Source organism: Tetrahymena thermophila, assembly GCF_000189635.1.
Source record: "Tetrahymena thermophila SB210 genomic scaffold scf_8254459, whole genome shotgun sequence".
NCBI classification, from domain to species: Eukaryota; Ciliophora; class Oligohymenophorea; order Hymenostomatida; family Tetrahymenidae; genus Tetrahymena; species Tetrahymena thermophila.
In genome coordinates this window covers 254,977-280,082 of record NW_002476236.1, presented here as the reverse complement: position 1 = coordinate 280,082, position 25,106 = coordinate 254,977, and the positions used below count along the sequence as shown (strand labels likewise).

Sequence of the window (25,106 nt, the reverse complement as noted above, 5' to 3'; positions counted from 1 at the left end):
CTAAAAAAATTTTTCTTCTTTTTTTAAATGAATTAATAATATTTACTAAACATCATAAGGATTTTTATTATACATAAATAATTAAGCTTATACCATTTTTATATTTAAAATTATATTTATTTATTTACAGATAGATCATAAATTAAAAGATTTTAATTATCTTAGCTTTCTTAAAAATATTTTTTATCAACTAAAGCTAAATGTTTTGAAAATAGTGAAACTAGCCACAAAATTTCAATTAAATGCAGCAATATTTGTCATTTCTTATTCCATTCTTACGGATTGCATCATAGATTATCTAGCATCTATGTTGTTTATATATATTAAGGACTATTTTAGAGAATACATTTCTTTTAGCTTTTAGTTGATTTGCTATTCATATTCAGGATTGTATAAGAGCATTATTTCTATTCTAGTTAATCCCTATGTTTCTTTAACATATCGATTTACAAAAACAGATCCCAGAACACTATTAGCACAAAAAATTAAAAATGTCAAAGGGTATCCAATATAAAAGAGTGACTGAGGAAAAAGAAATCCTACAACACCTTAAAAAAACCAGTATGACATAAAAGCAATAGAAATTCCTTTGTCACCACATATATCTGACACATAAGCAAGAGAATTAGGAGCATAAGTTGAAGCTATATAAGACCTTGAAGCAATTATATTTATAATTAGTAAACCTTATAACCAACTAGGGGTTTAATCATAAGAGTCATTTATATCTACATATGAGAGTAGCACAAAAGTAAATGTAATAAAAATTTAGCCATTCATACCCCAAAAAAGAAGAGATTTTCTTCCATATAAAGTTGAAAGAAACCCACTTATAAAGGAGCATACAATAGGGAAAACACCACTTATAACAGTTAAGTAAATTGAAAGTGTTCTATTCATATTTGTAAATCTGTTAAATAGCTTAGTTGAGTCTATTAAATAAATTGAAATTTTAAAATAAACCTAAGCAAATTTAAAAATTACAAAACATAATCGGAGACACACCAACAAAGTGCAAAAAATACATCATCAAAATAGCAATAATAATTCTTTTCTTATTTTAATAATTAAATACTGAAAGAAATGTTTCCTAATTTTTTTATTTTTCAATAAAAACTTAATGATAATCATGATATATTTGGTCTATGTATTCATCCTTGTAGATAATTCCCAAAAGACGCTTTGCTTCAATTAACTCACCATTTTCGAAAAAAAAATAAGGCGAATCAACAACTAAAAAGAACCTATTTTTATTAGAAGAAAGTTATAAACAAACAAGCTACTTCCTAGATTTAAAGACAATTTTACTTTAAAAGTATCAGTCTAATTATACAGAATATAATAGGAAATCCATAAATGTAAATTATCTATTTTTCAGAATAAATATTCGACTGAAGTGCAAATCCTGTAGAGTATGCTATTAATGTACCCAAATTTAGACCAAATACTGGAAATGTGCTGACTTATTATCTCATTTATATTGGTGCTACTTCCATAATAAATAAGCTTACTAATGAGCTATTAATACCACTAGATAAACCACTAATAAACCTTCCAAGGATAAAAAGATATTTTGAAAAAATACATATTTAAAGAGAACAGCCTATTTTAAATAAAAATTTCATTTTAAAAACTAAAATTTGCATTAATTTAAGACAATTCTAATAGATCTATGAGTAATTTTATACATTTCTAGATCTAAAAATAATTTTTAAAAGTAGAAATTGTTGAATTAATTATAATTGATAATTTACCAACTATACTTATTATGTCGCTTAATATAAGCCCATCTTTCCTAGAGTAAATTTTTAAAATATGATGAGAAAAATAGGCTCCTATAACACCTCCTAGAGGAATTAAGCTTGTAATTAAACCTTCAAAGTTAACTCTGTCATCTTCATCTTAAATATCCATAATATCTAGTACCGCATTGTAACTTTGATTGAAAACACCAATTTAATATCCCGAAAAAAGACTTCCTAAACAAGTGGCAGCAACTAAATAGTAAATATAAGCAGATGATTTGTAGGTATTTTCTTCTTAATTTTCTTCAGTATCCATTTTAATTGGTTTTATTTTATTTTTGGCTTATTTCTGAATAAAAAATAAAAATTAAAGCTATTATTTATAATTTGTATTGAAATCAAATTTTGTAAATAATATTTTTTATAAGTAAAGAAAAGTAAGATTTTATAAGTATATTTTTGGATTAGTAAAATTATTGAATATTTTAAAGATTTTTAAAAGTTCCTTCAAATCTAGGTATCTATAAAAGTGTAAATAAATAAATACCTTCTTGAGTTTACTACTTTATATATTAATTAGATTCTATTTATCTTTTATTTTTATAGAATAAAAGTATAAAATTTACTTAATTTTTGTATTCTCTATAAATAAAGCGTTTAGCATAGCATGTATTACTTCTTAGATTCATTTTATTATTATTTAATCTAAAACAACAAAGATTTTAATAATAAAAATAATAATTCAATTTTCATTAATTGAGCATTTTGATTTAAAACATTTTAATTTAATATAATAATTGAAAATTAAATAGAATTAGTACATTTCAATCAAATAGTAAACATTTTTAATAAAAAATGAAAAAATAATTAGAGTTTTTAATATATATTTTTTTAATGGAACTAATTTAATTGACCAGTAATGTTAATATTCAGAATATTTTTTTATTTTAAAATTCTATATGTTGAGTTCGTAGTTTAATGGTCGATTAAATATTTTATTGTATTGAATTGATTTTTGATCCACTCATAAACTAATTTTTATATTCTATTTGGTGAAATTCAAATGATTTAAAAAAATTTTTTAATAATTCTTCCAAAAGTAACTGTGGAAATACTTTAAAATAAAACCAACTATTAGTTATTTTATATTTATACTTAAGTAGCTATAAAATTGATAGAATCAGAAAAATTTTTAATAAAATTTGATAGATAAACTTCTGATAGATAGTAAATTATATTTGGAAATTGTTTAAATTTTTAAAAATATATAATAAAGAAGAGGAAAATTCTTTATTGTTACAATTTTTTTTAATTAATTTAATAATAGCAGCTACTTTTTTTTAAATTAAAATTAAAAAAGTAAATATTGTTTATCAAATTAAGATATTTATTTATATTTTTAAATTGCATAAAAAGAATTTAGGATAGCATTAAAGAAGACGATCAAAAATATTAAATGGATTAGAATAAAAGCATTATCAAAAAACCTAGCTCAAATATTTCAAGTAATGATAGCTAATTAAGATAATCAAATGGATTTTCTTAGTCAGGGTCTATTAATACTCAAAAAATGAGAATATCAGGATAAGGTTTTCGTCCATCTTCAAGAGATAGAAACTCTGGAAGTAGCACAAATTTAGGAGAAAGCAAATTTTTTAATGAAGACAATTTATATTCTTTAAATTTATTCCCTATGGGATAAGATGAATTTGCATTTGCTAGCACAATCAAAGCAGATTTGCTTTAGGTTTAGGAAGAGTTAAATGAATTAGATCCTGATAATAAATTGAGATCAAGTGGCAATATCGAATTTGGAAAAGGTTATCAAACTACTCTCAAAAAATGGTTAGGTTAATTCAGTGATAGTAATATCAAATAAAGTTTTGATAAAAGAGTGAAAGCAGATCTAGATGTTAACAAAATTACTGAAGCTTTAGGTTAAAAAGGAAATACAGAAGAGGCTCTTAAAAAGTTATATAAGCTTTGTTTAATATTTGAAATAGTAGCTAATAAGCTTACTGAATTTGAAATGGTTTCTTTAATGAGATATGATGATACTTATTCAAATTTGGTAAAAGATGAACCTTAAGCAAATCAACTTTCTAAACTTAAAATGATAGCAGGACAAGGTTAGTATTAATTTTCTAAATTCTCAATTTGCTTTGCGAATATGGAACGTTTTGCTTCACTTATTCGTGCATCTAAGAAAATAGCTTCTAAATAAACAGGAACTTTTATGACTGACAACTAAAATGATAAGCTTACAATATTAGAATCAAGCATAAAAGAACTAAAGGAAACTATCCGTAAGAGAGATTTTCGTATTAAGGAGCTAAATGAGAAAATAGTTGATTTAGAAACAAAAATTGAATAGTAGCAAAAAGAACTGATTTAAGCAACCCAACAAGCTTAAAGTGATAAAAGTGTTTAAAAAATTATAGGAAAGACACCTGATAGCTTTAAAGAAAATCCAAGCTATTGGACTGGCTTGATCGACGAAACTAAAGTTTTTTATGAATAACGTATACGCGAGCACGAGCTAGAAAATATTTCTCTCAAAGAAAAACTTGAAGACACAAAAATAAAAATGGAAAATATTTAAGAACAGTATTTCGATTTACAAGAAAAAGTCAATACATTAAAATAAGAAAAAGAAATATTATTCTAAAACTTTAGCAAAAGATATGCTAGTTAAGAAGAAGCCTTGAATACTTATGAAGATGCTTTGAAAGAAGAGGTATATCAAAATAATTCATTTCGATATTAATAAAAAGTGAAACAATTTTTTTTTAATTTAATAGTTTGAAAGAATGAAAAAGGCTTATGAAAAGAGAATTGACACTATCATGTGGGATAATGATAGGCTTAAAAAAGAAAAGGCTAGAAGTCTTATTGATATGAAGCACAAAATGGATAAAGAAATTGAAACAAAGAATTTATTGCTTAAGAAATTAAGTTGTTACATAAAATGAATTATAGTATTTTTACTATTTAATTTGTAATAAATTTATCACAGGATTACTTATAGTACATTAATCTTAAAAATATTTTTTATCAAATTAAAAAAATTCAACAAAATTAGAATAGGCTTTGATTAATAAATTAATTATATATTACTAAATAAATTATTATGATAAATCATCAAAAAAATAAATAAATATCCAAATAAAAAAGTTATTTATTTATTTTTGTAAAAATATTTCAATAAAATTTTTAGATTTTTAATAAAATAAATAAATAATTTATATTTATAATAAGCAGGAAACTAATAGAGTTAAAAAAATTAGCAATAAAAATATGGTAGGAGTTGAAATAAAATGAGAATAAAGCATACATATGAATAAAATATAGATAATTTTTAATACTATTGAAATTATAAATTATAAAAAATATTATTTGTAAGCCAATATTTAATTATTGTTGCTATTTATTTTTTTAATTCAACAATCTTGATTTTTTTTGATATTTTTTAAAGATTTTAATTTGAGTTTAATTAATGCATATTCACATAAATTTTTAGAAATCATAGTCGAAAGATACAAATAATTTACATTAGCCAAAGCCAATAACACTTGCGAATATTTCTGCAAATTATATTACTCTTAATATTTTTAAATTAAAAAAATGTTTAATGTTAAAAAAGTATTTATTAAATCAAAATTATTAAATAGTTTACTTATTAAGCATTTAGGGATATTTGCTAATGTATTCAAAGTTATTAGAGTTTTAAAGATAACATTTTATGTCAAAATGAGGCCTTATTTAGCTTATCTCTCTATAATAAACTCTTAGTATTGTGGATATTAGTTAGCAAATGAGCGGGTTAGATTTTATTTCTTAATAAAATTGTTAAAAATAAACATTTATTCTTTCAAACTCTGCTTGCTGCTTATTCTCATTACTATCCTCTAATATTTCGATGGTATTCTTGTATAAATTGATTTGGTTGATCAATTCAACAAAATAATACCTCTCTTTATAATCAGCTTCTATCAAGTTTAATATTAAGCATAACATAAAACTTTCTCCTACTAGTTCAGGGTAGCTCTAGATATCTACTTAAAGACAAATTAACCAAAAATCTTAAGTGTATAGCATTATTTTTTTTTAATCAAAATTTTTTGTTTAGAGCATCAATTTCATTGAAACATTAAGAAGCTTCAAAAAAGCATAATCTAATGATTATTGATCTTAAATATTTTAATTCTTTTTATATATGTAATATAGCTAGAGTGCTTTTTAGGATTTATCCTCAGATCTCATAAAATCAACTATTTTTAAAAAAAATTAAACTGATATTTACAAAAAAAATAAAAATAAACTTTTTATTACATTTCTCATAGTATAGCTCACTCAATTTAAGTAAGACATCAATTATGGAATAAAAGTACGTTTATTCAAAGTCTATATATTAATCCAAACTTTTTTCATAATATTAAATAGATTTTACCGAGTCACCAATTTTCAAAAATATTTCAGCTATCACTTAAATTTATAATTATAATTAAATATAAAAAATTAGAATTCTTTTTTATGTATAAAAATGTGTGTTTAAAAGTAAATTTACTTGATGAGCAAAATGCAGCTTTTGGATGATTATATCCTACTTGGTTTGTCAATATATTTTCAATTTAAAAATAGTAATCTAAACCTTAGGAAAATTATTTTTTTTTAATGTAAAAATTACTCAACTCTTCAATTGATTAAATAAGCTAAATACTATCCTTTCCTATTAAATTATTATTTTTATTTTATAACAATTTAAGTTTCTAAAAAAATTACCATAATTATAATCAATATTAAGCATGATTTATTAAAAGATTTCTTCAGCTTTTTAAATGTTTCCAATTTTAACATATATCGAAAATAATAACATTAATATTTTGCATTTTTCTATTTAGAGAGGATAAAATTTCTAATTTATTTCAGCTTGGTATTGTATAATCTAGCTATATTGATTTTCTTCATACAGTTACTTAAGTTAGCAATATAAAATGTTTTGTTACATACCTAAAAGGATTTTATTTTATTATTCTTATGAATGGTGTTAAGGAATTGCACTTTTTGATTACAAAACATCCTCACTTTTTTCAATTAAAGCTGATGGATCATTATCTTTTTAAGAGTTGATTTTATACTCATTTATAACATTACTGTAAGTTTACGATATTTAAAATTTTAGGTCTATTGTTGACTGTGTCACCATGAATAAATGAGAAGACAAATTCTTATCGAAGTCTTCTTCAAGTTAATAGATAGTAGATTACTTATTTACATATTATTTAATTTTTACAAACGGCTTTACAATTATTATGCTTGTGCTGCCAGCGAAGTCAAATAAATTTATTTTTTCAGAAGGTTTACTTTCTACACCAATTTATTTACAAATTTCTTAAAAAAACAACCCATTTGGGATAATTTATTTTTGAATTTCAATTCCTCTTTCTTAAAGCACAGGATCTATATTGCTTTACCAGTAAGATAATTTAGAGTTTTATAAATTATAATCAAAGTAAACTTATTTAATAAACTATCTGATATTTTCGATCAGGTAGATATCAAATTTAGTTTTAATCTTCTTATAATTTTTTTTATCTAAATCTTTTAGAGAAAAAGTTTTAGAATAAAGAGATTCAGATTTATTTCTCAGAGTCAATTTTTTGTTAATTTAAGGAGAAGAATCCTAATATTATGAATTATTTTATAAAAAATACTAAGTTTAATCTTCACTAGGATCTCCAGAGAGAAGGGAGTTAAAATAATTTATTTCATTATAAAGATTTTTATTTAAATCATTAATTTATTATTTTATTGATTATTAACTTAAGCTAATTTATTGAATTTATATCAAAAAACTGCTATCCTCACCTTACCAATTACTTTTGCTTTATTCTAATTAGTTATTTAATTTTTGTATATCTTACTCCATTTCTTTATCTTAAATTTATAACTTGTTTATTTCCTAATTAATTATATCAATTTTAACTTTTTAATCCTAAATTTGACTCTCTAACGAATTCATTGAAGATTAAAACTCTTAGATTTTAAAATAAATATAGTACCTAAACTATTTTTTAATTATTCTACTTAATATTTAAACATAAATATGCTATAGTCCTAATTAAAAATATTTTAAATATGGAATTAATTCGAATAATTCGCTGCATTTTATTCCATATTTTTTTAAATACTGTCGAAATTATGCCGGCTCTAATATTGAAAGTTTTAAATTTAACATATCGTTCAAGAAGTACTTCAAAGCTAAATCTTTTTAAGCTTTTTCTAAGTTTTGACTCTAACTAATATCATATTGAAAAGGTAGCTGTATTTATGTATTTGTGTTGGACTAATTGCTTTTCTGAGATTTGATATCACTTAATTTTTGCATTACGGTTGAGCTTGAACTCTGTGCGTTATTTATATTAAAAGAGAAAGTGTTCTCAAAATCTTTTTTTTCTGGAACTATATGCTAAATGCTTTTAATTTGTGTATTTAAAGACAGCTTAAAATAAATTATAACAGTTTTTGTGTGCTTAGGATAAATACTAACTTAACCTATTAATTCATTAAATTTAGAAAAACTTTCATACAAATTGTCATCAAGCAAATAGAGTAAGTAATTACTTAACTCTAAATCTATAATATACTATTTGTTATTTGATCTTTAATGATTTATCAATGTTTTTAAAATTGAGGAGACTTCAATTTTATTATTTTCTTCTTTAAAATCACTTTCATTCTCAGAACCTAAAACCTTTAGATTATTCTAGTCTGATAAAGTTATATTATACTCTTCTTTTATCATTTATTTTAATATTTCTTCATATTTTTTTTCTTCTGGATCTTCTTCCTCTTTTTTTTCTTATTTGTTTTAATTTTTATCATCTTATTATTTTTTATTTTATAATTCTGTTTCCTTACTTGAATTCTATTTATAAATAGGATTCAATTCTTATCTTAGCTTTATCTTTTCATCATATTGCAATGTGACTATTTTTTCAGATTTTGATAGTAACTTAATATCCACATTTTCTAAGGCGACACACAAAGAAATACACCCAGCAAATTCTATCAAACAGCACTAAGGTGTCCTTAACTGATAGTAGTTATCATAAGCCAATATTTCAAAAATATCATCAGTAAGTTGATTGTATAGTTTAAATTCTAAATAAATTATTTATAGCTTATAAATAAACCAATTACATTTTTAAATCAAATAGATTATTTACCTTGTTTAAACTAATTTACAACAAAATCAATTAGTTGCATTTAATGTGATCCATTGTAAAAAACTACTTTGAACAAAATATTTTACAAATGATAGCATTTTACAAAAGAGTCTTTTTATGAAGTGAATTATGATAACTAAGGATCGATAGTCTTAACAATATTCTAATTTATAGAGATTATTGTTTACAAATCCTCTCTCAGAGCTCTATTGAAAATAATTTCTTTTAGATAATTTTAGCAAGTTTCAATAAAAGCAAATTAAGAGTGTATCATGTACTAAGATTTCTAATATATTTTAGCTATTTAATGAGTTTGGTGAATGTTTTCTTCAATCGATCTCATCCATTAATAATTCCATGCAGTCTTTAGCTTTTCTCCAATTTTCATATTTTCTAATTTTCTTGAATAAAAATGAGCAAAATTAGTTTAGTTTTTTGTTTATTTATATACTTTTTCAAATTTTATTCTTCAACTTCCCTTTGTATTTGTAACTATTCTTTCTTTTTTCTTTCAAGCTCCTCTATTTCTTTTTCCTCCTATTCCTTTTTTAGTCTTTCATTTTCTTCCATTTTTTTTCTTTCCTCTTGAAGAATCTTCAATCCTTCTTCTTGATTTTTTTTATATTGTTCAAGCTTTTCTCTTTATTCTTTTTCAAGGTCCCTAACCTTTTTCTCTGCCTCTTTATTTTGCTATTAATTAGGAGGATTTTTTGTTTCATTTATACATCTTTTCTATTTGTTAGTTATATAAAAAAATAGTATTGAATTATATTCAGTAATTGAGATAATTACTATTTCATTTAATTAATTGATAGAGTTTGCTTGAAAATACCAAATTGTAGTATTAGGAGAGTCTTTTTTCAAATTTTCATTATTTTAAACTTATCCTTGTTATTCAGAAACATATTCTGATTCTAGCTAATGAAAATTCATCAGTTCTATGTTTTTTGACTCTTTTACTAGCTTAGAAGTTGGAAAGTAAATTTCAAAGAAGTATTAATTCTATTTAGAATTCTAAGAGTCTTCTATTTTCAGGTCTTCAATTTTAACAAATTTAAGAATAGATTTAGAAAAATCTTGCTTGAACTATTTCCAAGTTACATTAAAACTGTCATTATTTCTTTTATTTTTTGCTTAGTGTTTCTATTCAAACTTTTTATCTTAACCGTCCTTACTTTTTACATATCCCATGTACCCATTATGAATAAAAATGAATATATCTTTGAACATTTTCAAGATTCTACCTAATTAATTTTATGCAAAAAAAAAAAAATGTTATCTAAAATATTTAGAAATAGCTATTTAAGTAAATTAGTTAATTACTCTTCTTTTTTATTTTGCCATAGAATTAAGGTAGCTGCTAATTATCAGAAGCTTTACTTAAAATATTATTAACATTCTAAGATACTTAGCTTGGATTATTTACATTATTCTGGCTTAAATTTTTGTTTATTTGAGTTTATTTTTAGCTTTAATCTAGAGCATTTTCTAACTATTATTGATTTTGAACAGGTTATTAAGGATTAGGTTGTTATTAAACTAATGATGGCTGATTTTTAATCAATCTATTTTCTTGATTATTATAACCGATTTAGATTTACTCATTCATATCTCTAAAATTTAACATTGGGTTCTAGTTCCCTCTCTTAAATTAACTTACTTAGTTCATAGGGCGTTAATCTTCCTTTTGCTCTTCGATTCCATTTTATGTTCGTTATTATTGTTTCTAGCCTTAGCTCATAAATATCTAAATTTTTAGAAATTACTACCAAAAATTTTACAATCAATAAATAAATAAATCAAATTCTTTATTTTTTTTTTTTATAATTTTTAACACTATTATTTAATCAATATGTAAAACACAAAATCAAAGGCTAATAAAGTAAGATAAAAAGAAACAAAACCAGAATTTCATCAAAATTGTATGTTTAAATAGCTCAAATCAATGGTAAATAAGATTGATCTAATATTATTTACAAAATATTTAGCAAAGTTATTATAAAATTATCAACACTTTTCTTCATGTATTTATTTTCAATCTTAATTTTATAAGTATTTAAAAACCAAAAAAAATTAATATTTATATTTTTAACGTTGCTTTCCTGATCAATTTAATTATTTTTCGTTAACATTTAGATAAATAAATATTTTGTAGGGTTTAATCCAATAATTGAAAATATAATTAATTTTTATCAATCTAATTTTAATAATGTTTAGATTTACTACAAAAAAGGCTGAAAATGATAAGCTGAAGTAATTATATTAATAACATAACGTGCGCATACCTGAGAAATAATAATATGGTCAGGATTATCTTAGATAATGTTTTGATTAAACCGAAACAATTTTGAACCACTAAAAGGTTAACAATTCAAAAAACAAACATAGCACCAAAAAGTTTGATATAATTCGAGCTCAAACCAGTGATAAATCATAAAGAAATATCAATAAAAAGAGTAACAAGAGCATTTTAAATAATACAATTGACAATATAGAGCTTGGTAGTAGCTTTGTTGAGCAAAGTTTAAGTAAAAAATATAATAAACCGAATGGGACTTATATTTTTCCTAACTAGAAAAAATAAAAATCATATTATATTATTCCATCATCAAAAGCAGGACTGATGGATATATTTGAAAAATACAAAAACTACACCCCTAAGGAATAAACTTGTTTTAGCTCAAACTAAAGATCAACTCCATAAAGACATGTAAGACATTTTAAAGCCTTAAGTTAAAATTTATGTAAAACTATTAATGATTCTGATAAAAAATCATAAAATTATTATGATTAAGGAATACCCTAAGTAATATTTGATAATTTAAGATTAAATTAGTCAACATCATTCCATAATAATAATAATAACACAAGTAATTTAGAAAATAGCTAAGTTCAATAAAATATGAATAACAATTCCTAACTATTTGAAACTCCAACTAACAACATGAGTAAATCTTTTGTTGTTGATAATAAAATGTAATTCATTTATTTTAATTCTAAGTTTTATTGTATTTTTTAAATAAAAGATATCAAAATATTTCAAAAGACAATATTTTTAGTACAAAAGTCAATAACTAATAAAATGCTGAAACAAAATATAAATAAACACATAATTCTTGCTTTAGAGGCACCAGCAGAGAAAAGATTACTTCATAGTCATTTTTCATCTCTAATTAAAATAATCCTGGACCGGGAGAGTATGAAAATAAATCATAATTTTTATAAAAAAAGAGAAACAATTATTCTTCGAAGATTTAAAGAGATGAAAATGATAGCTGTAATATATCTATTAATAGGCTAAAAAAAAAAATTCAAAAAGCAATATAATATTAAGATGTAAATATAGCACCTTAAAAAGAAGTAGTGAGTCAACATTTAACTTTTGAATCTCTAAAACCTAATAACCCCTCTCATATGTTTGTAAGTGATTAAAGAGATAGGTTTGGTGAAAATCAATATATCAATTTTTTTTCAAGTAAAAATCCGTTATACAGTCCTGGGCCTGGTTAATATTAATAGGTGCATAAAACAATATTGAGTTCATAATAAAAAATTGACAAGATTAAAGAATAGAGAAAGCTTTTAAAGGATTGGTTAAACCCAAAAAAGTCTTAACCATAGTAAGAATGCTTGGTAATTTAAAATGGTGATGAAAAAGTAAACTACACTGCTGAACCTCTATGCGTTTATTAATTTTCATATAATTGATTAACTTTAAATAGCTATAAAATATATAACTTTAACAATAATTCTTATTCATAAAGCAAATATTTAATTTAAAAAAGTAAAAAAAATGTATTAAATAAACTATAACTTTATTTATTTATATTATAATATCCCATCAAATAAATAGTGTAACTTTTCGTCAATTTCTACAAATTAAAATTATTTTCTAGCGATTTGGCTAATTAAAAATTATTTTTAATTTTATTTAATATATTTAATTAAAATGGCTGGCTCGAATTACTTAGAAACTATAGAGTATTAAAATGTCTTTTTCTTTTCTTTTTGAAATTTGGTGTAAAATAATAAAATTAACTTTAATTATAAATAATTAAATAAACATTTGTTTGAAAAGTATATTTAAAAGTTCTTTTTAAAAATTAAATTGCATATTATTCTAAATAAATACTTACTTTAAAGTGAGGATTTAGATCATAATCAATTTGGTTTTTAAATTTTTATTTATTTAGCATTCAATAAAAAGGTTTAACTATCTATGAATCAATCAATTAATAATTTTGTGTTTAGGATATATAAATAATAATTTTGAGTTGTTTTAACAACTATAATAACTTTTAATTAATTATTTAATATGATAAATAAGTCAACTCTTCTAAATCATTTATTTGATGATTTTACAAAAGTTTCTTCAAATGAAAGACAACAGTTGTTGATAGAAAAAATTAAAAATAGAATATAAAATAAAAAATTCTCTAACTTTTAGGAAAACAATATAAAAAACGAATTTGTCCTTTCATCTCAAAAATCTTTTAACGAGCTAAATCATAGTGCGCTAAAAAATTCTTTTAGTTAGCAGACATACATTTCTCCTAACTAGACTTTAAATCAAATCATGGTAAGTTATTTATATACTCGCTAGATATTAAATATTAATTCTATATAAATAATAGACTTAAATAAGAGATTAGAATGCTTAAAGCAAACAAGAAGTAAGTTTGATAATAATAAAAATTATTTTTAAATGTTAATCAAACAATAAATATGAAGGATCTGAGTTGCACTATTGATTCTGCTAATGAACAAGAAAAATATAAATAGGCCTTTAAACCTCTTAAAAAAATAAATCATAGCTCAGAAAAAAAAATGTTATTTAATGACATAAATTAGTCAATAGAAGAATTACAAGAATAAGAAGATAATGCATATTTACAATAGAATGTTTATAAGCCTTCACTAAAAGTATTATTTAGTTTTAAAGGTCTTTAATTAACCATTCGTTTTTTTTAATAATAAAGAAAGATCCAATTAAAGAAACTAAAAGGGAGCGAATAGTCAAACAATATTTTTATGTAAAAGATTTTTAAAAGAAAGATGCATCAAAGGATACAGAATAGAGGTCCTTTAAATTAACTAAATAAAAAAGTTTGTTGGATTTATAAAAGGATGAAAATAAATAGTTTGAAAATCAAAATAACCACATTAACATCAACAATAAAAATTCATTCAAATTAAGAGTTTCAAGCAGTTTAAAAGATTTGAGTAAATCTCAAAGATTTTAAAATATTAATAATTTAGATGAATAAAATCTCTAAAAAGCATTTGATAGAATGCAAAAATCTTTAATCAACACATCACTAAAGCAATTACATGAGAATTAAGTTTTTGTTGAAGATAAAGAAAAAGAAGTTGAATTAAATATTTAAAGTTATAATGTAAATCTGGATAAAATATAAATGTTGAAACCTTCAGTTAACGAGGAATATGATGGAGAAGCTTCAAGAAAGATAAATAATGATTTGAATTTCATCTATTGTAAATCTGATATTTAAAAAATGTTAACATAATTAATTTATTTTATAAGAAAAAAGGCAGTCAAGAATGTCTAAAGAAGACCTATCTTTTATCAAAGAAGCTGTTTAATAACTTAAAATGTAAGATAATGATATTTAAGAACTAGCTAAAAAAACGTTTTAGTCCAAATAAAGTTTTATCAAAAAAAGATCTGTTTCTGAAAAATAAGATCGAAGTTTATCAAATTAAAATAAGAAACCTTAATATTATAATAAATGGTATATCCCACCCTAATGTTGGCACATTAAAAAAAATGATGAATCAAACAAATCAAATTTAATCTAAAACCTATCCAAGAATCCAGATTATATTTATCAAAATATGTATACTTATAAAAAAGATAATCCTTTTTCTCTAGATAAAATAGATAATGATCCTAGATATATTAAATTGCAGTTACTATAAACCCAAGTGATGAAAAATTAGATGGCTAAAAAGCTGAAAAAGTAATTTTTTTTGTTTTTTTGTTTCAATAATTTAATAAAAAATAAAACTTGAAAAAGACATTTAGAAGATAGTCAAATGAGAATTCCAAATTACTTAAAAGTAATCAATACAAAAATAGACTATTTATGAAATAAATCATTTTATCTATATTCATTTAGCTTTATATTTATGTTTTAATATGTATTTGCCATTCTTAAAATTAATTTGTGTCCATTCAAAATAAAACAAACAAAAAATAAATAAATTAATTAATTAATTAAAAGGTTTTTTAATAAACATTAAATTATTTGTGTTTCAAAAAAACTAAAGATGAATAGTAAAAATTAGACTTAAAGTCACCACTTTTTATCCGTTCCTAGATGTAAAATTTTTAATTATTTTAAAAAGCTATATTTCATACTTTTAATCAGAAAATGTAAAGCTTGATCCAATTCAGATGAGTCCACTAACATCAACATTGAAAAGAAAGGAAATGACAGAAAAAGAATTGAAGAGAAAAGAAAAATAGGAAGAATATAGATCTGCAATGAATAATTAGAGCGAAGGAGTTTGGAGTTTAATTAATGGAATGAATACAAAAGTATAAAAAATAGATAGTCTGGTAAACTAGTATTAAGACCAAATGGAATATGTAAACTCAAATGGTATATAATAGTACTTAAAAAAAGCCTACGTTTTTTACAAAAACGATGATCCCTTTGATCCTAGTGATCCTCTGGGATAAAGGACTTATGCTAATTAATATATTTACAGAAAAAAGCTACCAACTAGTTTTTACTACATAGAAAGATAAAAAATAAGAGAAAGAATTCAACTGAATACCTAAATGTAGTTTTTTCATCCTGAGTGGTTTGAGCATAAAAAGCAAAAAAATAGATAGAGATAAGATATTGATTATTTAAAGCTATTAGCTTAACGTAAAGAAATAGTGCAAAAAGAGCCAGCTCCTAAACACATACCTCTTAATTTAAATGCAATGTCTTCAAATAGAAAAGCCGTCCTTGATGAATTCTATTCTAAAGATACTCCTAACAAAGTTCAAAAAATCTGCGAGTTATAAAAAAAACTTATTCCAGAGTAGGACATAGAAAGAATAGAATAATTAAGTAAAATATTAAATAAATATAATTTGTTGTATAGTTATTATTTTATTTAATAACGCTAAATTATTTTAAAATAGAAAAAATCCACGAATAGGAATTGCTTAATATACAAAGTTATAAAAAAATATAGACTTATAATTACCTTTGAAGCAATAAATAACATATGATTGTAATTAAAATTTAAAAGTGATTTTAGCTATTAATCCAAAGAGAGAGTATCTCATGAATTATTTTAGTTGAAGAACAAAAGTTATATACAAATTTAAAGTTATTTATAAATAATAAATATATAAATGATAATTTTGTTTGATAAACGATAACTAATTATTCAGTATGGCTTATAAAATTGCTGATTTGATATTCTATTCATATCTTCTATGTGATTCTTTACATGATTTAAACGATCTCTATGGTGGTCAAGATCTGTTTTTATAACATCTGCAACAGTATAAAAATTTCCAGTATTTTAGATAGCTCCCTAAGTATTGTAGTTATTTGTTTGTATACCTTGGTAACTATTATTAGGCTAAATGTTAGGAGCAGAGTAATTTAGTGCTTAACTTCTTAAATTTTAATTAAGACTACCTAAAGTACCTACATTGCCTTATGTATTGTATTGATTAATTAAACCACTTAACTAAGTGTTATGCTAGTTCATTATTTAAATATCTTAATCCCTCTTTTTTTCTAAAATCTTTTCACTAAGCAGTTTCATAATTTTCTAATTTGCCTCTTTTAATTTTTCCTTGAGCTATTTATTCTTTCTAGTAAGAGATTCTACTTCCTGTTTGTTTCACCATTTTAAAAATTATTTAAAATTAAAAAATTAATTGAAAATTTACTTTAAGAGAAGATAAATCTTTAGCATTATTTGAAAAATTCCTAATTTCTTTAGGGAAACCTGATTAATTTTATAATTATCTAATCTAATCTGTTAAAGAATCCTTTTCTCTATCCAAATCCTTAACTTTATTCTAAAGATCCAAGACCTTTCTTTTTTCATCTGATAATTTGTCTGAGCTTTCTGAAATAAATTTTTGATATTCATTTTGTAAATCCCTTTTCTCTCTTCTCAATTTATCTATTTAATCTTCCATTTTCTTTTCTGCTTGTCTATTTATCTATATTTCCTCTTCAAATTTTTATTTTTATTCTTATATTTTAGCCTATAAATTTTTGATTAAGTATTCATTATCTCTGAGTTGATGTAACTCTCCTCCTTGCTAATTTAAGATAAATAAATTTTTAATTTATTAAATTATTTTTAATGAATTTAATTTACATAGTCAATATATCTTTTTGGAGATAAGTCACTACCCTTTTGGTTAGGTGACTGCTACTATTTTTAATATTAATGCTTTATCTCGTTTTCCAAATCTGAAATATGATCCTACTACTTCTCATTTTCAGTCTTAGATTATCTGATTTGTTCTTTTAATTCTGAAATTTCCTCAACAAATTTTTAAATCTAATCTGATTTATCTTATTTCTCTTAATCCTATTTAGATTTATAATTCATAAATAAATAAATATAATATTTGTAAATTCAAAAATATTACTATTAACTTCTTCAAATTAAAAATATCTTCATCTTTTAATAGCAATTATGCTCTTAATTCTTCTGCCTCCTTTTTAAACATTTTTGCCTATTATTTCTCTTTTTAAGTTTCTATTGTCTTTTCTTAGTTGATTTAAAGTTCAAGCATCATATCTTTTAATTCAATCTGTTTAAAATTTGAAATTAAATTACTATTTTATACTTTAATTTAAAATATTTTCAAATTAAATATGAACTAATTTATTTTTTATACACTATAAATTTTAAAAAATAACGGACCTTGTGCTTTTCTTTTAATTCACGTATATCTCTCTGCGCCTCAGCAGTTATAACTTCATATTTTGTTTTAAATAACTCCAACTACCTTTTTAGATCATAATGTTTTTCTTGTAATCTTTCTATTTCTAGCTACTTTGCTTCTAACTCAATTCTATGAGGAGCTTCAAGCTCATTTAACAGCCTAACTCTAATCATATCTTGATCTAGAGAAGGAAGAACTTTTGCTTAAATATACTCTATTTCTCTTTACTTTTCTTCTATCTAGTTTTTTAAGTTTTTGACTACTTATTCATAATGATTTTCTATATCGTTTTTTTCATTTATAACAACTTAAATTCTTTAAACTTATTCTGACTTTTCATCTTTTAGTTTTTAATAGTGTTGCTTAAAGTCTTCATGAATGTTTTTTAAAGTTTCATAATCATCTGTTATTTTAAAGTGAATATAATGAAATATGTAATAAATAGAAATAACTTATTTATAAATGATTGTGAGATAAACTTAAAAACATAAAATTTAAATAAAAACATAAGCTGCAGTTTACCAATAGTCCTATCTAAAGTATTCTTAAGTTACTTAAGAGCCTTTTTTAAATCTTTATTCTCCTAGATTATATGATCTACTCCGCCTTCTGATTATTCTAGCATCATTTATTTAATCTATATTGATTTTAATTAATTATTTTATATTGAAAAATAAGTTGATTGGATCAAAAATAGTTAATAATAATTTCAAATTTACTACCTAACTACAAACAAATTTCCATAAGTATATTCATTCATTCATTCACTTTTAAAAGTAGATATTTCTTGAAAATTCAAAACTGATTTTTTGAAATAAAATTAATAAATCTTAAAATAAATAAATAAATAAATATCTTCAACACTTTCAGCACTGAATCAAAATAAATAAATCAGATAATGTTAAAATAAAATTATTTTTTTTAATTTATCATAAAATTAATCAAACCAAAAATTAAATTCGAAATATGTTTAAAAAAATATTGAAAAATATTATTTTTTTATTTTATTTTGATAAAATGATAAATAAATAATTTTCTTAAATATTTTAGTAAATTATGTAGTTGAGAAATTAGCTGTTTTAATTTGAATTATTAGCTATAAAAGTGTAAATTAAATAATTTTATAATTAAATTTCAATAAACTTATACCAAATGAAAATATTAGTGTAACCAATATGTTTAACTTTAAAGTTATTCAATTTTTTTATTTCAGAAAATATCAGATTTAAATTAAAAACACGTTTAAGGTAATAACTTAAAATTGATGATTAAATACGAACAAAAACATTTACATGTAAATGGATTAAACGCCATCTTTTTATCTTATATTTTTTGTAATATTTATTTATTTTTTGCTTAATAATAATATAAATAAATATAATTAATTATTTATAAGTAACCAAAATATAAATAAATAAAAAAATAATTCCTATCGAATTCTGTATAATATTATAAGAAGATCTGAATAAATAATTTAGCGTCTATTTTTTTGTATCTTCTAAATTTTATTTAAAAAATTATTCAGATGGATTTTAATCAATAAAAATAGGATAAAATCATAAATTTTTGAAGAAAATATACATATTAATCAAAAACTAAAGCAAAATTAACAATGAAAACTGATGTAAGAACACAATAAACTGGCCAGAATAGCTCTAATTTGTTTAAATAATAGCTTTTTAATACAAAATAAAAATCCAAATTGCATTAAAATAGAGCAAATTTAAAACCTATGCATTATATTCACCCTAATCCAATTTTTTGAAAAAGAAAGATTAGTTTTTTTTTAATATAATTTTTAATACCAATCCTTATTAAATAATTATTCGCTCCTTAAATGCACATTCTAATTATTTAATTATTTAATTTTCCTTAATTTATTAATCTAAAAAAAAGTAAAAGTAAGTAGCGATAGGATATTTGGGAAAGTAAAACATGGTAATTAAGGAGATAGAAGATAAGAATTAGTCTTATTTTCCATACATGCCAGTAGCAGTATGTAAATACATTTTGATAGGATGATTTTAAATAAATCCATACTTCAATTGAAAATTATACGCTTTAAGCAGATAGATATAGTTCTATTTTTTATAAAATTTAGTTTTCATATTTGCGAAATATATACTAGAGTAGATTTTAAATCTAAGATAGCTTTCTAGGTACATAAAGGCAGTAAATACTTCGCTTTAATTGATATCAGCTAAATAAATCTAACCTAATGATTTAAAATTATAAATAGATTAAAAAAATGCCTTCAGATGTAAGATCTTTAGGAATAGATCCAGATCAATATAAGAGAGCTATGTAGTATGCGTTCGATAAATTGTAAAGAAATTTTATGATTTATCATAAAAAGTTACTCAAACACATGTATTTTTTTATTTGAATTAGAGCATTTTAAATGTATGTTTACTCTGTTAAAACTGGTCTTGAATGCATCTTCTCCCTAACTTATGTTATGCCATTAGTTTGGAACGGTGTAACTAAACTTTTCCCTATTATAGAGCCAACAAGCGAAGTAATTAATAATTTGTAGTTTTATCTTAACATAATAATTTTAATACAAATTAAACACATAAATAAATACAATAACTAAAAGTTAAAATCAAATATTTAAATTTATTTATTTATTAATTCTAACTGGTCTATTTTGCATTTTAAAATATTTTTTAATTAATTAATTTATCTATCTATTTTAAATAGTTTTAAAGAGGTTTTATGTTTCTCTTAATTGAAGCTCTTAAATCAAAATTTATAGATGTGCCTATAGCTCTATATGAAACATTTGTAATAGAAGAAAAATATGGCTTTAATAAAAAGACTCTTTTCCTATTTTTTAACGATTTAGTGATAGAAGCAGGTTTGAGTGTTATTATCATACCAACTATTCTTTATGGATATATTTATGTAGTAGATAAAACAGAATCTAATGAGTGGTTCTTTTTTAATGTAAATTCAAAATTTTTTTCAGTATTTTCAGTATTTTTAGTTTTAGTGTTTTATTAATCTTTATTTAATCTTATAAAATAAAACTTTTTTTTGCTTAATAAAATTCATGTTAAATAATATATATAGGTAGAAATATTTATTATATTGTTTATGCTGGCATATATCACTATAAACCCTAATTTTATAGCTCCGGCATTTAACAAGTTTGAGGAATTAGAAGATGGAGAATTAAAACAAGAAATAAATGAGCTAGCCATCAGCATTAATTTTCCTTTGAAAGATATCCTTAAAATGGATGGGTCTCGACGCTCAGAGCACTCTAATGCATATTTCTATGGACTTTGGAATAACAAGAGAATAGTCCTATTCGACACTCTTTTAAATTAAATGTCTTAAAACGAAATAATGTCTGTAGTTGGTCATGAATTAGGACACTGGAAGCATTCTCATTCCAAAATTAAATTTTTAATCTATTGTTTGAGAATAATAATAATTTTTTCACTATTTTCTTTTTTCAGAAACAGTGATTCAATATTTCTTAGCTTTGGATTTACTGATAAATCTACTTTTATAGGCACAACACTGTTTTTTAATTTATTTTCACCTATAAACTCAGTAATTGAAATAATAGATTTAGTAATCTCCCGCTATTTTGAGTTTTAAGCAGATACTTTTGCATGCAATTTAGGATATGGTTATTATTTAATGAGTGGTCTAACTAAAATATAAAAAGAAGATGTGTCTACTCTTAATCCTGATCCTTGGTAAGTTTTCATTTGTATTAAAACTAATTTTCTAAATTATTAATTTTAAATCAAATTTGTTAAATTTTTTTTTTATTTTAATGAATAATTTAAATTAAAACATATTTATTTTATTAATTTAATTATTTTATATTGAAGCTTTTATTGTATTTAATTTAAGGTATGCTTGGTTCAAACATTCTCATCCTGGATTATTTGAAAGATTAAAACGTATTAAACAGACATTATTTTAAATTGAAAAACAAAACGGTTTAGAAAATTAATAAATTTAAGAGAAAATATAAAATTTTCTTGAGGAATATGTAAGTATAAATGGAAGAAATCATCAAAATATAGATAATAGTAATAATAGGCATTATATAAATTCCCCTAATAATACTAATAATAATAATAGTAATAATAGAAGATAACTTGGTTCATAATATTAAGGATTCTTAAGGGAGCATGCAAATTCATAAAACTAAATAAATGGATTTTAAAGTAGGAATCCAATTTATCATGCTCTAGATAGGAATGGGAGTAACAGTTTAAATAGTTCTATGCAGTAATTTCCTATCACTTAGTAATAAAATAATTAAAATGAGATAGATAGTAATAGCAACCAAATAGGTTATCAGCAAGCATTAAATAATACACTTATTTAAAATTTTGCCAATCCAAATACAAATAGTGGATTTAATTTAAATCTGTTGTTTAATTATGAGCAATAATAAAATTAATAGCTGATTTAATAATAGCTTTAAATGCAATAAATGTAGCAGTAGCTTGTATCTGATTTATTAAATTAGTGGACTAATTAATAGTATCTCTTACAATAGCAATAACAATAAGGAGTCAATAGTGGATTGCAGCTAAATTTAGGATCTATTGCTCAGTAGTAACAATAATAATAATAACATTAGTAATAGAATGTACTAAGAAATAATTAACAGCTTTCAAATAGCAGTAGTTCTTACTTAATTACAAATCGCAAGGTTTACAAACACTCGATATCTAATATCGAATCTCTTGATTCTAGAGATTACAGCAGTAGTGTTGATATCAATCATCCCAATAAAAAGTTATATAAAGAGGATGTGTATCTTTTTGGCTCATAAATACCTTCAAATGATATTAGAAAAAGATAAGTTTTGCAATAAAATTAATCTAGACCTCAGTCTCCTCCAGAATTTTAAAATAATAATAATTTCAATAACAATATTTTTAATAATAATATAAGCAATGGCTTTCACAATTCACCAAACCAATAAGTAATAAATTCTGATTAAAATAAAGAACATTACCAAAATGGTATAAATTATTCTCCTACCTTTAATGGTAATTAGAAAAAATAAGGATACCAAAAAAATGGAACATCTCTAGATAATAATAAATTCTCATAAAATAATAATCGTTCATCAAAGATAAACTAATATTAAGTAATGAATGGAAATGGCAACTAATGAGATATTAACCTTATTATTATTAGTTGATATTTAAATCTAATATTTTCTTACTTTCTCAAAAATTTGCTATTTCAATTTCAAAAAATTTTATAATTTAGACTAAAATTTATTTATTTAGTTAGATAGTTAGTTAGTTAATTCTTTGAGTAATTTAGTTTCAAAGTTGAAACGAAAAATAAATCAGATTTATTTTTAAATTAAACAAGTTATATTTTAAAATCTTTAATATTTAAAATCTATATTTTCTTAATAATTTTTATTTCAAAATCGTATTGTTTATTTTATTTTATTTAATACAAGCTTCAATAAAATTAACTCAAAATTCACCAATAAAAATGAAAAAAAATAGATTAGTGTACAGATTTGATATTCATTCTATATACTTTTCATTATCAATTGATCTCACTTCTTAATTTAGTTCCAATCTGCTAAAAAAATTTAATTAGATTTTTTCTATATTTTTATCTCCTAAATATCATATTAATAAGTAAATTATAATAAATTTTATTAATTTCTTTTGAAGATATATCTTTTAGATAATTAAATCAAGCTTTTAAATATTAATATATAAATATAATATTTGCAATTATTCATAAAAACTAATTCATTTTTATTTTCATAAAATATACTTCATCCTAAATTAGATTTGTATTTATGTTCAAATTAGTTCTATATATTTATATAGCATAGCTTGTATTTAAAATAGGATTGTACTTCATTTTTAATTTTATTTATAGTAAAATCATACTATTTTTGATATATTTTGATACATGATAGATTGATATAATAATCCACAAGCAATTTATTGATGCATCGATTATTATAATATCTAACAAAATTTGATTATATTCATTATAATTTATTACAATAATCAACTAATAAAAAATATTTATTCAACTTTTAACTTTTTACTATTTTGAAATATTTTGTTTGAATATTTATTTTTGTTTGTTCTATTAGGTAATTTCTATTATATTTTATAAAATAAGTGATGCTAATTAAATGTCATATTTAGGGATTTTAACCTTTATATTTTTAAATATTTAGTTAAGCATATGTTGTCTTAATAAAATATGTATGAATAGTTTAACGCACATATTAAGAATAGCATCAAATAAATTGACCGTAATTGAAATTTGAATGGCTGACTGTAATTGAAATTTTAATGACTTAAAAAAAATTAGATGATGGAAATATACGCAAACAAAGTATGACAAATCATATGTATACTTAAAGTTATAAATTTATCTATAACAGCTTAATTAATAATTTATCATATGGCTTGATTTTTGTGATAATTGATGAGTATTTGCAATTGTAAATTAGTAATTTTCATCACAAATATATCTCTTTATTAGATTAAATTAAGTTGAACGTGTAGGAAATTTAGATTGAAGTTTTTACGCAATTAAATTTACAAATTCATCAAATCATTATATATGTAATTAAGACTAATAGGATACTTTAATTAAAATATTGCGCATTAAGTAGCTATTGAAAGACCTACATAATTATAAAAATAGTACTATATATACAATACTCCAAAATACTTAAGTTCTTATTTCATATTTTCAACTTAAAGCCAAAAATGGTAGATAATTCATCTAACTTCTTTCAACTTACGTTTATTTTTTCTATTTGCAGTAATCAATAAGTTAATCAAATATAAATTTAGCCAAACATAAAGATTAGAATATTATTTTTTCAATTAAATAAATTAAAGTATACAAAATAAAATAGTGTTGCATTCAACTCTAAAAATATTAAGAATTATCGTCATTCGAATGCAATTAAAAATTTTTATTTCAAGTGATTCTAAATTTCTCAGAATTTTACAGACTGCAACAAACAATATATATTTGATGTAATACCGAAATAAAGTGATGTATTATTAATAGTACGAAATTTTAATCTGAATTATATATTAGGGCATAATATATCTAGTGATGATTTTTATATTACTAATATTGTACAACTAACTAGTTTATTTTAATACTCTGAATGACTTAAACTGAAATATCTTATAAACA

The 25,106-nt window shown here is 22.1% G+C and overlaps 8 protein-coding genes across 8 annotated transcripts; 5 read left to right on the top strand and 3 right to left on the bottom strand. All coding sequences in view use genetic code 6, as the record gives it.

Moving 5' to 3' along the window:
* Positions 1-234: 234 nt before the first annotated feature.
* TTHERM_00530208 (MFS sugar transporter) lies at positions 235-2,061 on the bottom strand (the record flags this gene model as incomplete). Its single annotated transcript, XM_001470611.1, has 4 exons — positions 235-932; positions 985-1,244; positions 1,309-1,603; positions 1,755-2,061. The coding sequence occupies 4 exons, from the start codon at positions 2,059-2,061 to the stop codon at positions 235-237; spliced, it is 1,560 nt and encodes a 519-aa protein (XP_001470661.1).
* A 1,056-nt stretch (positions 2,062-3,117) lies between these two features.
* TTHERM_00530200 (hypothetical protein) lies at positions 3,118-4,834 on the top strand. The gene is made up of 2 exons (XM_001032731.3): positions 3,118-4,482; positions 4,547-4,834. The coding sequence occupies exons 1-2, from the start codon at positions 3,202-3,204 to the stop codon at positions 4,715-4,717; spliced, it is 1,452 nt and encodes a 483-aa protein (XP_001032731.1). The 5' UTR covers positions 3,118-3,201; the 3' UTR covers positions 4,718-4,834.
* Positions 4,835-5,249: 415 nt separating this feature from the next.
* On the bottom strand, positions 5,250-10,715 carry TTHERM_00530190 (hypothetical protein; the record flags this gene model as incomplete). The annotated part of the gene is made up of 9 exons (XM_001032730.2): positions 5,250-5,346; positions 5,422-6,016; positions 6,078-6,230; positions 6,313-6,474; positions 6,528-8,909; positions 8,975-9,375; positions 9,426-9,706; positions 9,767-10,218; positions 10,298-10,715. The coding sequence occupies 9 exons, from the start codon at positions 10,713-10,715 to the stop codon at positions 5,250-5,252; spliced, it is 4,941 nt and encodes a 1,646-aa protein (XP_001032730.2).
* A 423-nt stretch (positions 10,716-11,138) lies between these two features.
* Positions 11,139-12,682, top strand: TTHERM_00530180 (hypothetical protein; the record flags this gene model as incomplete). Its single annotated transcript, XM_001032729.2, has 2 exons — positions 11,139-11,950; positions 12,001-12,682. The coding sequence occupies exons 1-2, from the start codon at positions 11,184-11,186 to the stop codon at positions 12,680-12,682; spliced, it is 1,449 nt and encodes a 482-aa protein (XP_001032729.2). The 5' UTR covers positions 11,139-11,183.
* Positions 12,683-13,289: 607 nt separating this feature from the next.
* On the top strand, positions 13,290-15,085 carry TTHERM_00530170 (hypothetical protein; the record flags this gene model as incomplete). Its single annotated transcript, XM_001032728.2, has 6 exons — positions 13,290-13,553; positions 13,609-13,647; positions 13,706-13,897; positions 13,954-14,470; positions 14,520-14,955; positions 15,013-15,085. 6 exons carry the CDS (start codon positions 13,290-13,292, stop codon positions 15,083-15,085), a joined length of 1,521 nt encoding a protein of 506 aa, XP_001032728.2.
* Positions 15,086-15,265: 180 nt separating this feature from the next.
* On the top strand, positions 15,266-16,207 carry TTHERM_000530169 (hypothetical protein; the record flags this gene model as incomplete). Its single annotated transcript, XM_012799556.1, has 3 exons — positions 15,266-15,317; positions 15,367-16,062; positions 16,137-16,207. 3 exons carry the CDS (start codon positions 15,266-15,268, stop codon positions 16,205-16,207), a joined length of 819 nt encoding a protein of 272 aa, XP_012655010.1.
* A 180-nt stretch (positions 16,208-16,387) lies between these two features.
* On the bottom strand, positions 16,388-18,546 carry TTHERM_00530160 (hypothetical protein; the record flags this gene model as incomplete). The annotated part of the gene is made up of 6 exons (XM_001032727.2): positions 16,388-16,843; positions 16,902-17,282; positions 17,342-17,557; positions 17,619-17,783; positions 17,897-18,321; positions 18,441-18,546. The coding sequence occupies 6 exons, from the start codon at positions 18,544-18,546 to the stop codon at positions 16,388-16,390; spliced, it is 1,749 nt and encodes a 582-aa protein (XP_001032727.2).
* A 1,590-nt stretch (positions 18,547-20,136) lies between these two features.
* On the top strand, positions 20,137-23,076 carry TTHERM_00530150 (M48 family peptidase; the record flags this gene model as incomplete). Its single annotated transcript, XM_001032726.2, has 5 exons — positions 20,137-20,243; positions 20,310-20,436; positions 20,622-20,867; positions 20,994-21,631; positions 21,792-23,076. The coding sequence occupies 5 exons, from the start codon at positions 20,137-20,139 to the stop codon at positions 23,074-23,076; spliced, it is 2,403 nt and encodes an 800-aa protein (XP_001032726.2).
* Positions 23,077-25,106: the final 2,030 nt, after the last annotated feature.